Source organism: Oreochromis aureus, linkage group 7 (genome assembly GCF_013358895.1).
Source record: "Oreochromis aureus strain Israel breed Guangdong linkage group 7, ZZ_aureus, whole genome shotgun sequence".
NCBI classification, from domain to species: Eukaryota; Metazoa; Chordata; class Actinopteri; order Cichliformes; family Cichlidae; genus Oreochromis; species Oreochromis aureus.
The window spans coordinates 29682805-29697093 of record NC_052948.1 but is presented as its reverse complement, the minus strand read 5'-3'; the positions used below and the strand labels follow the sequence as shown (position 1 = coordinate 29697093).

The following is a 14289-nucleotide window of genomic DNA, read 5'->3' as shown; positions in this document are numbered from 1 at the left end:
GGGGTAACTAAAGTTTGTTTATGGTGTTTTACTAATTATAAGTATTTATTATAATGGTTTTATATTTTTTCTGTTTAATTTCTCTCTTTATAACTAAAAAGAAATAACTAAATCCAAATATTTTCCACCGTTTGCTTCAGACACATCTAATTTGTTAATACATCATTCATATGGGCCATGTGATCCTCTGAACATATTAAAAAAGGTTAGATAAAAGGTGAAGGATCATTTAATGATCAATGTAAAGGCTTCTCGGGCTCTTGTGAGAAACAGGCATGCATTACCTGATCAGGTCAGTCACAGCAACCCAATGCTTGCTTCATTTTCCTGAGACATTTAGCAATGGGTGAAATGAGAGGTGATGACCTGTGGAAACCTTTTCTTTACAAAAAAAGAAGTCTAGTTTCACCTTCATCGGGTGACTCAACAGGTTCAGAGGCTGTTAAGTTTGATCACCTGAGCAGGTAACTTGAATGTCTACTACTTTTCACACACAGCCAGTGAAGGAAAGAGTGAATCACTGAAGGGTAGAGATCAGGTTTCGTTTGAGGAAACATGAAAATTTAAAGACACAGAAATGTTATCTCCTGCATTCTGCTGAAATTTTACTCCATAATTTACATTTCCTGCATTTTGTTGTGGAGCAAACATCTTTACTCACGTAAGAAAGAACAAGCATCAGTTTAACATAATCTGGAATACAACACAGTGACATGGTTACCCTTCCAGAAGACAGATTAACCCTGAATAATAAACTGAATTGGGACATAGTAACTGGATATACAAATGTAATATTCTGTCCAAAAATAACATCTTAAGAGCTTTTTTCTTCCGTGGAACTCAAACTCTTACCATGATTCTGACAGAGGTTTAAATGAGTTTTTCCTGTACTTATAAATCTCATAAACTTTGTTCCACTTTGGTAAAATGCAGCTGGTGTGCTGAATGCCAGAGTGTGAGCTACAGCTGTTGTGCAGATTTATTATCTGGTTCAGTGTTACACGCTTTACTTCATGTCCTTTTGTTTTTATCTCTGGTGACCGCGCGTGCTCTAGATTTCTTAAGCTTCTTGGATGACGTTGTTGGTTTCACTGGAGATTTGATTGTTTGACACAATCCCAAACATGATTCACATACAGATACACTCCGCCTCTGTAGCCGATCGTGATCTTATCTCACTACAGGAGTGCCTGCAGGGACATGAATGATTATTCTAAACTCCCGACAGTTAATATTTTCTTTGCTGAGTCAAACATTCAGACCTTCTGCTCTCTTTATGATCTCCTGGTTTCAGAGGTGACGACTGATATCAGGGCATTTTTATCCCTTTTGTTTGAGAAACCAATTAATCTACGATAAGTCCAATCATTTACGTCACACATGTGAGTATTTGTAAAATGTTTTTTTACGAAGTCTGCATCGCGTCTGTTTGACGCCCGATAACGAGGGCAGGAAACATCTTCAGATTAATCAGTAAACTGACAGGAACAAATCTTCACCTCGAAGCACAGCAGTTCAGATCTTATCAGATTTTCAGCCTTTTGTCCTCTTTCTAGTTCACGTTGAGCACTTGCAGGAATTTTTGGTTCATATTTTGTGCGTGAACCAGACGCCCTGCTTCCTGCTGGAACACCAGCACACCGGACTGAACCTCCTCACGTGGACGGAGAAATCTTTAAACCTGGGTGCTTGTCTTCATCCAGAGGAAGATGATGTTTCTCAGTTTCATCTTAACTGCAAAGTTCAGATTAAAATGTTACCACCAGAGGGCAGCATTTCTTCAGCAGGTGTGTGCACTGCTCTTATTTATTTAACCTTTATTACAGCTTCGGATCCTCCATCTCCCCAACATTTACCTTTCCCAACCTTCCACTGTAGATACAAATATAATCTCATGACTTACCTGGTTTACTCAAGGTTACACAGATTTAACCTTAATCACTGCTCCACCTTGTGGTATAAATTGGTATCACATCAAATGACAGCACAGACACGCTTTACCTTCAAGTTGATAGCTCTTCAAAATAACACACAGATGTTTTGGACACAAAGTTTTACAGCAGTTTTTTCTTCACATTCTGATGATGGTTTTAGTTCATTTTGGAAGATTTTACAGCATTCGTACATTTAGTATCTAGCATTTAGTATCTTAGCACCAAAAAATTAACGTGACCATCAGACTCAGTCAACACAAAAATATAAATTTAAAACATGTTTTAAGTGTTACATGATAATTAGTTTTTTTTAAAATATTGTGTTTTAAATGAAGAGAATTAAGAGTTAAACTCCAAATAATCTAAACACATAATTATGGCTCCACCCACCACAAGTATCTGTGTTTTATCACATTTTTTTTATTCAGGTTTTCCCTCAGACAATGTGTTTTCTGGAGGTTTCTTCTGAGTGGACCATGAACACTCGGCGTTCTCCTTCCAGTTCGCCTCCTGCGTGTCATAAACTTCCTGTTGATCACAAGCACACAATCAATAATCATTGAATGCTGCATCGATCGAGCTGATAAGACTGGCTCTGACGTCTCACCTTTTTCCAAATGGGGACATTAGCCTTCAACTGGCTGATGCAGTGCTGGATCGCCTGCTGGCCGTCATGGCGGTGAGGGGATGAGATCGCCATGACAACACTGGCGTCGCCCACCTTTACCCACCTGATGGGGGAAGCTATGTGTCATGTTTTTTATTTAAGTTAAAAAACAAATGTAACACCTGCATGCCCCCCCCCCCCGAACCTGCCACAGTTAGCATGTTAGCGCCCTCACCCGAGCCTGTGGTGGACGCAGATGTGTGTCACGCTTTGCCAGCGTGCTCTGATGTCAGCACACAGCTTGTTGAACTCTGATTGGGCCATGGGCTCATATGCCTCATACTCCAGTCCAACCACCTTCCTGCTGTCTGCCTCATCCTCGCGAGTTGTACCTGTGCACACGCATAGTACGCACGCGCGCGCACACACACACACACACACACACACACACACACACACACACACGCACACACACACACACAAACAAAAGTTTGTATAGCCAGCCATGTGAGGACTCATGCCTTCCCCCTCACCGACACCTGGTCCTGAACCACTAAACAGCTCTTTGTAGTCTGATGCACAGTGAGGAGCAGCTAGATGTCAAAAGGACTACTCATTGCTGTTACTGATACTGGTTGTTGATCAGGTGCTTTAACAAACCTCTATATAATTTTTTGTACTTTAATTACAAAACAATAATAATACTTTTGGACAATAATTGTAGAAAATATTAAGACTGAGCAGTAAATCTGTCTGTTGTGTTTCAGAAATAAAAGCTGAGTATTTTAACCCACCGGGGTCGACGGACTCGCCGTGTCCAAATCACACAACCGATTTAAAATGACATAGCAACAAGATGTTATTTTTAAGTAAAGTATTTTTATCTGGGTTTTGCAACAAATACTTCAGTTATTGTAAAGCACTACCCTGTAATGTATTACTTTAGAAAAATAATAGTATAAAACATACTTTCTTTGATTTTCTTTAAATAAAATAACTAGAAGAGCTTCTTAAAATAATAAAACTCCAGCTTTGTCATCAAATTTATTTTTTTTTACTTTTACTTCTTTCTTAAATACTGACATTTCACACAATTTTCCCTGAAATGTTAAAATGCTGTATTGGAACAATAAATAAAAAGTCAGCTTTTATTTTTCTAAAATGCCTGTACACAGATGTAAAATATTTGAAGGAAAACTGAGAAGATAATAATTAGAAGTAATTCTAAGAAGTAAAATTTTAAATATTTTATCAAAATCCCAGATTTTCTTTTCCTCTGCAGCATTTGACACTTTGCATCAACAATCTATATTAAATATCTCACTTTCCTCTTCATCAAATGCTTCTGACTTATTTTCCTCTAAAATATTTAAAAACCTAAAAAGTTTAGAAATGTGATATATTGCCATTTATTTCTAGAGTATTTGTACAAAGATCGAACAATTCAAATTGAAAATAATTTAACTAAATAAATATTTTAAAAATAAGTACATTTTTCATGTTTTCAGTTAGAGTCATATTTCATTTTGACTTTTTCAATTCTAAAAATGATTCCATTTCACTGAAATAGAACTTCTTCCTCAGAATATTCAGTGATCCATCATTTGTACACATAAATAAAAATCAAACCAAATAATCACCATAAAACAAATGTGATACTAACTCAATAATGCTGTTACATTTTATTTATATAACGCCAAATCAAAGATGCTTTATATTGTAAAGTAAACACCCCACAATAAAGTAAATGGGAACAAACCTATAAACACTGAAATGGCTCCACAGGAAGGGCTGCTGACAGCATCGACCACTTCCTGCACAGAGAGCCAATCATGGCTCAGCTTGAAGACATCTCTCAGTCCCTTCGACATCTTTGGAAAAAAAAAAATGCAGTTTAGATTAAACTTTTGTCGACTCCATCCATCCATTTGCTTCCGCTTATCCTTTTCAGGGTCGCGGGGGGGCGCTGAAGCCTATCCCAGCTGTCGTAGGGCGAGAGGCGGGGTACACCCTGTCGCAGGGCTAATAGAGACACAGAGACAGACAACCATTTGCACTCACATTCACGCCTGCATTCACACCTATGTAAGGGAATTTGGATTGATCCATTAACCTATCCCCACTAACTGCATGTCTGCGGACTGTGGGAGGAAGCCAGAGTACCCGGAGAGAGCCCACGCAATCACGGGGAGAACATGCAAACTCCACACAGAAAGACCCCGGCCTGTTGGTGGAATTGAACTCAGGACCTTCTTGCTGTGCGGCAACAGTGCTAACTATCGTGCTGCCCTGGCACGGTGGCAACTTTTGTCAACTCTTTATCATGAATTTATTGGATTTAAAGTCACAACAGGAAAATATACTTTTATTTTTAAATTGTGCAGTGAAACAGGAAGTGAAGAAGGAGCAAATATCTGACATGGACCTTTTTCTTAATCTCTGATCAGTAATTACTTACAGTCTCGAGTCTCTAGCCCCCGCTGAGTGGCGGCACTACAGCGACTTCGTCTCCGTCTCCCAGAGTCAGCACCTGGTCGCCGATGGGAACGTACTCCTGACGCACTGCCAACACAACACCGTCCTGCAGCGTACACAGTCTGGACACACAAACGTGTTAGATGCTGACTCGTCTTCACACGCGTGTTTATGTGTGCCCCCCCGCCCGCCCCTCTTACCTTGGGTGCCGCTGTACCAACAGCTTCCAAAGGTCGTGGCTGCTGATTGGTGTTGGCACGGCAACAGTCTTCTCTTCCTTCACACCCGTCAGCTCGACGCTTTTAGCGAAGTACAACACGCACACCTGAAGGAGAAAAACTATGAATCCATCAGAGCATTTCACATTAAACAGCGAGTCCTGAGTCTTTCTCAGGGATTCAAACTTCCTGTTTCCTGTGTGGAGTTTGTTTTTGTTTTTTTATTTATCTGAAGCTCACAGATTTTGTGTCAAAAATGTGCTTCATAATAAAACAGGAACTTCATTAAAAGATGTTTTTCAATCACATGAAGCTGAAAATTGAATTTTCCAGCTCAAACAGAAGACTTTCTTTACAATACTGTGGTGTAATGCTGAAGCTACATGTCCCAGGAAACCATGAACAGGAACACACAACACTGCACATGTCAAACGTCTGGGAAATCTGTTCATGTGTTTATTGGATAGAAAACATCAAAAAGCTTTAGGATCAAAGCATTCCTGATAATTTTCCAATCATCACCATGTACGTTTCTGCTAACACAGGAAAACTCAAACTGCTTCCTGTTTGTGTTTGGGGACACGATGAAGACTTCGTCCTCCTCCTCATCATCATGACGGCTGATAATGAATGATGGTGGAAGATATTTACATCAAACTCAGTTTTTAACCATAAAATTCTGACTTTTTGCAGGTTTTTTGGCTTTTTAAAAAATCATTTTAGTAAATGTTTGTTTTTAACCAAAAACTGTCATTCTGAATTAATTACATACTTTATCCCCCCAAATACTAAATATATATATTTTTTTTTAAGACTTGTCTTTTTTTCCCCCTTAAATACCCTCTTAACTCATTAATTCCCCAGATTTATTAAAAATTCTGAGAGTTTCTCTAAAGAAGCATCATAAAAACATAAACAGGGGTCAAGGCTCATCCAATAAAGTCAATGTGGCCTTCAGCTGATTTCTACTGATACCCATCAACTGTAAATCAAATTAATTCATACAGTTTGGTCATGAAAAAGTTAAACACCCACAGACTTCAAGCTCAGTTGAATTCGTGGTAACCAGCATGACTGAGGAGGCCAGAGTGGCCGAGCCTGTGTAGCCCAGACTCGGGGAAATACCCGTCATGCCTCTCTGAAGAGATCATTCTCCAGCCTGTGCAGCTCATCTTAAAGCATGACAAACTCAAAAACTGCAAAACAAATGGAAACGTGTTGGGAATTTTCTACCCTCACCGTGAGCTTTACACCTGTGGCTACATTTCTCTGAGGTGTACTTTGTATACATCTTTGTAATTATGTATACTGGTTTAAAGTAGCTTGTTTATCCATAAATATGCTGTGTATCTTATAAAGGTGGCCCAGAGATCAGGTTTAGTAATAATAAAGGACTGACTCTCATGTAATCTTGAAACTGAGTGCTGACACTTTTTTAAATAATAGTGTAATAATAATAGTAAAGTCCCTTTATCCAATCCACCCTTTAAAGGCGCTGATCCTGAAGGAACATTTTCTTTATTTCTTTTAAAATTAGCTTCAATTATAAATGAGCCTGAAAATTAAAGTTAAAAATCACATTAGGCCTTTGACGTTTACCAAAACTGTTACAGACGTGTTTATTTATTCAGTGCAGCTCGGATGTCTGAACATGACTCATTCTACTGTATTCACTTCTACATTGTTGTGTGTTCAGCAGCAGGAGGGAGGACAGAACACAGAGGCATTCAGGACATGCATGTTCCTGGAAGTGATCAAACACCTCAGTGATTCCTGAGATTAGGGACAAAACAGGTTTTAATTTTCTAAAATATATTTTTTGATTTTTCAAAAACATATTTACATGTTATTGTTACATAAAGTTTTGGCTGTCTCACCGTGTTTTGGTACAATCTCCCAGGTGTAACATTTTTTAATAATTTATGTTTTTGCTGAAGAAGTGCAAGGTTTTTGTCAACACTGTCAGACACAAAGAAATGCAAAAATATATATTTTAATTTAAGTTGTTTCAGCTATTTTGACTGTTAGCAGCTTCTCTGTTCTACTGTTTATGCACATATGTTTTCAAAGTAATTATACCACGTTTAAAAGTAAGATTGTTTTGGCTTTTTATTATTAGAGTTACAGTCATACATATTTTCAGAAGCTGGTATTTAATCTCTATAAGAAACAATCATATTTAGCAGCATGCAAATTACACATTTATTGAGAAAATTACTTATTTTTGTTGGAAGATCATGAGGGAGGAAAATATATGGTTCTCCAAAAGAGAAAAATAAACAAAAAATCCATATTATGGAGTTGACAAGGTGCTGACACAAATCTGACAGTGGTGACACAAATCTGTGGTGAGACACTAGTAGAAAACAAGATATTATTTCTTTCAAAATGACCATTAAACCTTAACAACCTTTATACTTTTTGTGCAATACTTTTTGTTAATAGTCAACGGTGCAATAGACTTCAATACTTGAAATGTGCAATTCCCTTGTATTCTTATTCCTATTTATTCTATTTATCCCTTTCGTATATTTTATTTATATATGTCTCTGTATTTATATATGTGTATATATAATATTCTGCTCACGTTCTGTAACTTCTGTCGGTGCTGTGCTATTGGAAACCGAATTTCCCAGAGGAACCCATTAATAAAGTTTTATCTTATCTTATGTTTATTTTTTTCTGTATTTTAATATTATCACACCTGCTTCTGGACAATGGATTTTTAGGGTACTGGTAATGTATTGTACCATTTAAAATAAATATATATGTATAAAAAAATGCAAAATCATACTTTTGTTGTATAAACATTGCCTTGGTTTGTCTTTTAGTCAGTTGGGTTAACACTTGTATGCATATTTTTAACCCCAAAATTGGGTTTTATCTGGTGGACATGTTTTGTCCCTTATCTCAAGAATCACTGACCTATCTAGGTCAGATTTAGATTCATTCAGGTCAGCAGATACCCAACACCAGGCGTCTTATTGTACCGACAACAGAAGAATAAATAACTTTAATGCTTTAGATGTTTTTAAATATTAGAAATGGTTTAAATATTAATGACAGTTTCGTTAAAAACATGTAAAACTCCTAAAAATACTAAATGTTACAACTTTTTACCAGATATGTTTTTCCCCTCAACATAACCTGATAAAATATTCAATTAACTAGTTTTGGGTCTTCATCCTTTTAATCCTCTCCCTTCATCTCCAGATATTTTTCTAACACCACAATCAGCGCAGACCTGCAGACACACGGAGGACAGACACCACCGCAGGTGTGCTGGTTGAAAGGGGGCGGAGCCTTTTGGAGGGTCAAGTTTGACCTCCACGTGCGTTTCGTTGTTTTATTAACCTTTTCCTGCTGATTAGTCATGGCGCCCTTTGTTCTCCTGCATAAGTCCGTTTGAAAAACATCGAATCTGAACATTTTTCACGCCAAACAGACGCTTTTCCGTCCAAACAGGCGCTGATTACGTCATTGTGACATCAGCCGGAGTTCGGCTTCAGTTCGGCTTCAGTTCCTGATCACGTGCCTGAGTTTTGTTTGAATCTTTGTTTCCTGCAGCTGGACTGAACTTCTGTTTATCTGACAGGTAAATGTGATACAGTCAGCGCGGCGTGACGTCAGAAAACTCGCACAGGTGAGAGATGACTTACCTGCGCCGTCATGAAGAAACGTGCAGAGCTCGAGCATGTGAGGAAAGTTTGCAGCTGTTGGTGAGCAGGAGAAACGCGTTTCCTTTCCGCTTCTTCCTCTTCAGCTTCATGAGCGGCCTGCAAGTAGCACAGAACTGCAATGCTGCCACCTGCAGGTGTGGATAGGAACATGGAGCTTGTCCTGATGGAGGTGCGGGTGTGCCACTGCGCTGAGGCTCAGACTCATCACATTTCTCTGTACTAGAGCTCCTGGAAGATCCCGAGGAGTCCTCAGGCCAGATTCGGCATCCAGACTCTCATCCCAGTTGGACGTACCTGGAAAACCTCCAAAGGAAGCTCCAACTTTCACCTGAGCACCACATTAATCCACCTTCAGTGTGAAGATGCTGAGACTCTTCAGCTCCCTCGCTTCAGGCAATTTCTCTCCACCAGCCCAAGCCTCAGACGTGCAAGTTCATTTACCCAGTAAATGACCCAAGTAACCCAAACACACGTGCAAAAATATGGTCACTGTGTAGTCAGCAGTGATGGGAATAACGGCGTTACAAGTAACGGCGTTACTAACGGCGTTACTTTTTTCAGTAACGAGTAATCTAACTAATTACTATTCCTATCGTTACAACGGCGTTACAGTTACTAACAAGGTAACGCGGTCCGTTACTATTTTTCAACAAACAGACGGTTGAAGCTGTGTTCAGCTTACCGCATCTTATATCAGCTGCACGGAAGTAGCTGTAAGTAATCTGGACGCTACAGCTTTAAGCAGCTGCGCGCTCCCGCGGACGGTAATCACGAACGATCACTGTCTAGCACAACACCTGGAGCTAAGGAGGCAAAACAATCGCATGAGTGCTGCTGTTTGACTGAGGTAGAATAAAGTAGTCGTGGTAAGTTAATCACACGACCACTTAAAGACAAAGCAACAAGGTGCCAGTTTTTAAATTGTGTCGATAGACCACGTAAAACCAGATATGATAAACAATATATATGCGGCGTTTTTTCCTCAATAGTTTCGCCACGTTAGCGCTAGCAAGCACTCTCTGCTTATGAGCAAAAAAACAAAACAAAAAAAAGTTTTAGGAGTGACGGCGAGAGAGAGAGAGAGAGAGAGCAGGAAAAGAGAGAGAGCGAGTTTTGAGATGTGAGATTTGTGACGTTTAGCGTGTTTGGAGTGTGTAGTTAATGTGTTGTCTTGTGTAGTTAGTGTGTAGTGTTGTGGATAGTTTTGTGTTGTGTGTCAGAACAATGAGGCGACTGCTGTCTCCAGGTAGAAACAGGAGTGATACACCTGCTGCTGTCAGACCTGCAGGTATCAGGCTGTGATGTTCTCCTTTATAGTGGACAGAAATGATTTTTTTGGAGTGGCACAAATAATTTGTGTGGCATCTTATTGAAGAACAGCTGATTGTTCTTTAAATAGTTTGAAATGGTTATTTAAAAAAGGGTAAAAGGTAAATGGATGCAAATAACTTTGTTGTTTGCAAAACTTGTGCATAGGATTTTAAAACTGACAATTAATATTTGCATTTGAAGTTATGAAATATGATTCATTAAACATGTTTATGGTTGTTACAGTAAAAATATAACTTTTTCTACTCTGATTTTATGTTTTTTGTCTGATTTTAGATCAATTCTGGTTGTACAGTATGACAAAATGAAAACAGAACTGTAAATTCAGGCACGTGAGGTTGCGCTAAAAAGAATGATACTAAACAAGGCAAAGTAAATAGTTTTTAAAGGTAAAATGGGGAGAGAAAATCAAGAGTAGTAAAAAAATGGCCAATTACACCCTGGACCCCAGAGGGTTAAACGTTCTTTGTTTTTTTTTTAAGTAACGCAATAGTTACTTTTCCAAGTAATTAATTACTTTTAGAATATTGTAACTCAGTTACTAACTCAGTTACTTTTTTGAAGTAGTAACTAGTAACTATAATTGAATTACTATTTCAAAGTAACTTGCCCAACACTGGTAGTCAGTTTGTAGTTTTTATATCAGTATTTATTTTTCTTTGTCTAATCTTCACAGCGTCTCCCTGCAGATTTGAATCTGCTCTGAAAAGTAAAATTAGATTGTCTGAAGTAAAAAGGACGCAGAGGTACTGATAACCATTTGTAAAGAGTAGAAATTACAATTGTATAGTTTTCTAGCTTTTTTCATTTGTACACTATTTTTCTTTTTCACTTTTTCCTTTTTTACTGATATATCTCTAACTCACTTTTCCTTGCTGACCTCTGTGCATCTGTAACATGAGTGGGCTTCTTCTGTGTGGCATGAATAAAGTCTACATCTATTCTCTATGCTTATTTCTGTCCAGCAGAGGGCGCTGACAGGTCGATGCAGCAGCTAAACAGCTGTGCTTCCCTCCTGTGTGTCGTCGGTCTGTGCTCTTGGTCGGCTCGTCTGCCTTTGATGGTGTTGGTGATGGTGATCTCTCTGCACTACATCCCGTTTCATTATGATTTCAGGTTTGCTCATTAGGGCTCATTTTCCAAGTTTAGGTTTTTTCAGTAGCTTCTCGTCCCTCATTGCCTGTTTTTGCCACTTTGTAAATAAACGCTCCCTCGCATCAAAGCCTTTGCATTTTGGGTCCTTTTCAGCAAACACCACACGGCCTGCCCCGGGCAGCCGTGACAACTATAAACCACAAATGATAAAGATCTAACAACGAGGCAGCAGCAGGACTATGAAACTACTTTAGTCATAAAGTAAAACAGGAAATAACAGCAAGACAAAAACACAAACATATAAACAGTAATCAAAACAGCAGATCTTAAAGAAACGTCATACTTTATTATTTATTACTTTACTTTTACTTTACTATTACACCAAACAGGAACTGACTTCAGCCTAAAAGACATTTTGACAATAAACCACAGCCCAGTTTTCTTTCTTTTCAAGACCAAGTACTCACAGAGTTAAATGGTCTTTAAGCGGTTAAAGATATGAAAAAAGAAAAACTACATCAACATTTATAAGCCTCTGTTTTCTTCAGGGTGTTGCTTCATTTTAACCACACATCAAGGAAAATTCTCTGAAACTCGAAGGTGTTATTTTTCAGATGAAGTCTCCTTCACTCACTTTGACCTTTAACACAGTTTTTTCTGTTCAGAGATTTTCCCTTCAGCTTTACAAAAAGGCAACAATTCTGTGTGACCCAATCTGGGTCCCTAACCCGATGGCGGGCGATGTTAATCTTACACGCCCACACATATGAAGTTTTTACAGATTTTCATGACCCCAACGTGCAGAAATATGCGATTCAAGATTCAAGATTCTTCATTTATCTTGTGCATAGTTATACAAGTACAACACGCAGTGAAATGTGACCTGATACGCTCCTCGACTGTACAAAAAGGGAGAGAACATTATATACAGTGAGTGGATATATACAAAAAGGACATTATGTGCAGCAAGTGGGTGAGTTATATACATTATATAAATAAAATAAAACAATCTGGAAATTTACAGTCTGAAATCTGAGAATGTACACTTCTTTAAAGTTGTAGACAACTTCAAAGAGCTGTAGGCTCCTCTAAGCGCACGTGTCGGCTAAATAACAGGTTAAATACACCATGTCATTTCTATCAAAGTCAGCCTAAGGATATTTTTAGAAAAACTTCATCATAAAACAGTTACTGTCCACCTGCTGCTGCAGTGGCTACAGGAATCTTTGTTCTTTGGCACGTGTTCCTGTGACAGTGTCCCTGTAGTCAGGTGTCTTTTTGCTTGCTGTCACCATGGTTGAAGCTCTGTAATGCTGCTAACCTTCACAGACAGCAGAACATCACAGACAGACAGACAGACGCAGGTGAAGCGTTTCAAAGGTGAGTAAGACTGTTTGATCAGAGTGAGAGAGGGAGAAATCACTGCTCTTCTTCCTGCTCCTTTCAGGGATCGCCACAGCAGATCATTTGCCTCCATCTCACCCTATTCCAAGAGAGCGGTCTTCTAGTTGGCTGCTCTTTTTGAAACAGAAGGTTGTTCATTCGCTGACCTCATGACCCAGCCCTGAAACAGGAGATATTAAAGCCCGGGCAAACATGATGGAGTAAATAAACAAAACACAGAAACATTCGCCAACTCCTGCATTTAATTGCGCACATAATGATCGTCATCTCTGGGGGCCTTTACCTGACACGCAGCCTCACATCATCCTTCAGATGTGACACAAAACCATTTTCATTCTAACAGCTGAGCTGTGCTTCTTTTCTTCAGGAGATCACTAAAGAAAGCACTGACACCATCTCTCCAAGTCATTATTCATCACTTCATTTTTCATGCAGTCATCCACAGTTCATTCATGGCGGTATTTACCCAGTAACCTCATTTCCTTCTCTTCAGGCGTCACTGCTGCTTTTCTTTCTGTTCCTGTGGCTGTAAATCATTTTCATTCAGTCTGTTTCTGTCACAAACACTCACTCTCACTTTCACTTAAGTTTTTTTTTCTTACATTTGTAAGTTAACACATTACAGTGTAAAACAAACACGTCGCTCTGCATCTGAAAAAATAAACTAAATATAGTTTGGTCTGTTTGTGGTAGTCTAACAACTACATGTGACAGAAATAAATAAAGAAGTCATAAATAAATATTCTTAAGCTTAAGCTGTGAACACCCTGGAAGGAACACTGTCATCACGATTTGAAGCTGCTGGCCAATCATTCCAGCCTCCGGTTGCCTAGGTAACGTATTTACTCCCAGGTCACATGATAATCAGTGATTTACTCTCATTGATTATTTCACCTGTGGTCACTTGAAGCCTCTGTGTGACACATTGTGGGCATAGTTTCAGGTGTTCACAGGGTGGAGGTGTGGAGCATGTGAATGGAAACTGTAAGCAGCAGGTTAACAGGGCAAATACCAGTATTACACTTTGTAATGCAGTAAAGTGTGAGTGAATGTCTCAGAGAGTGTTTCCTAAACTCTGAAACTGCAGTGCTGCAGTTTCATAGTGAAGAGTGTTCCACTGGTACTCCTGCATCAGGTGACTGACCATAACAAGCAGAGCAGCTGGAGGGCTGGATGGATGTGATCGTAATAATGATGTGGGTCTAACGCAGGGACAGCTGGAGGCAGAGTCCTGATCCTGCCAATGATGTGTGTGGACAGCGTATTTTCTCATATAACCTACAACAGTGTCTGACTTCACTGATGTTTCCATGTTCTAACATCTGGCTTCCAGCTGTCTCAGAGCAGTAAGACCTCCTCAGCTTCGCTGTAAATGACCAAACAGTTTTTTTTCCTGTTTAAGGCTCAGTCCATGTGCAGGCAGCTCACAAGAGAGGACTTTGTAACCTCCTGTCTGACCGCCTCCTGCAGGAAAAAGGAAAATCTGCTGATAGTATTTTGAAAAACGTTTCTTCATTCTGGCTCTGTTAAAGTCTCCCAACACAATA

The 14289-nt window shown here is 39.1% G+C and overlaps 2 protein-coding genes across 2 annotated transcripts; both read right to left on the bottom strand.

The window, feature by feature from the left end:
* Window positions 1-2038: 2038 nt before the first annotated feature.
* Window positions 2039-5138, bottom strand: LOC116321281 (molybdopterin synthase catalytic subunit). Its single transcript, XM_031741070.2, has 5 exons — window positions 5000-5138; window positions 4301-4412; window positions 2777-2933; window positions 2542-2665; window positions 2039-2462 (listed from the first exon to the last, which is right to left on the bottom strand). The coding sequence occupies exons 2-5, from the start codon at window positions 4410-4412 to the stop codon at window positions 2355-2357; spliced, it is 501 nt and encodes a 166-aa protein (XP_031596930.1). The 5' UTR covers window positions 5000-5138; the 3' UTR covers window positions 2039-2354.
* LOC120432691 (molybdopterin synthase sulfur carrier subunit) lies at window positions 5000-9079 on the bottom strand. Its single transcript, XM_031741071.2, has 3 exons — window positions 8894-9079; window positions 5217-5341; window positions 5000-5138 (listed from the first exon to the last, which is right to left on the bottom strand). Exons 1-3 carry the CDS (start codon window positions 9062-9064, stop codon window positions 5012-5014), a joined length of 423 nt encoding a protein of 140 aa, XP_031596931.2. The 5' UTR covers window positions 9065-9079; the 3' UTR covers window positions 5000-5011.
* Window positions 9080-14289: the final 5210 nt, after the last annotated feature.

Excerpts from the sequence above, each read along its gene's own strand:
- LOC116321281 (XM_031741070.2), bottom strand. The coding sequence starts at position 4,412 with ATGTCGAAGGGACTGAGAGATGTCTTCAAGCTGAGCCATGATTGGCTC. Across the intron at positions 2,666-2,776 it reads TGCGTCCACCACAGGCTCGG|GTGGGTAAAGGTGGGCGACG; the intron begins GTGAGGGCGCTA and ends TTCCCCCATCAG. Across the intron at positions 2,463-2,541 it reads ATGTCCCCATTTGGAAAAAG|GAAGTTTATGACACGCAGGA; the intron begins GTGAGACGTCAG and ends TGTGATCAACAG.
- LOC120432691 (XM_031741071.2), bottom strand. The coding sequence starts at position 9,064 with ATGTTCCTATCCACACCTGCAGGTGGCAGCATTGCAGTTCTGTGCTAC. Across the intron at positions 5,342-8,893 it reads GTTTCTTCATGACGGCGCAG|GTGTGCGTGTTGTACTTCGC; the intron begins GTAAGTCATCTC and ends TTTCTCCTTCAG. Across the intron at positions 5,139-5,216 it reads TTGGTACAGCGGCACCCAAG|ACTGTGTACGCTGCAGGACG; the intron begins GTAAGAGGGGCG and ends TTGTGTGTCCAG.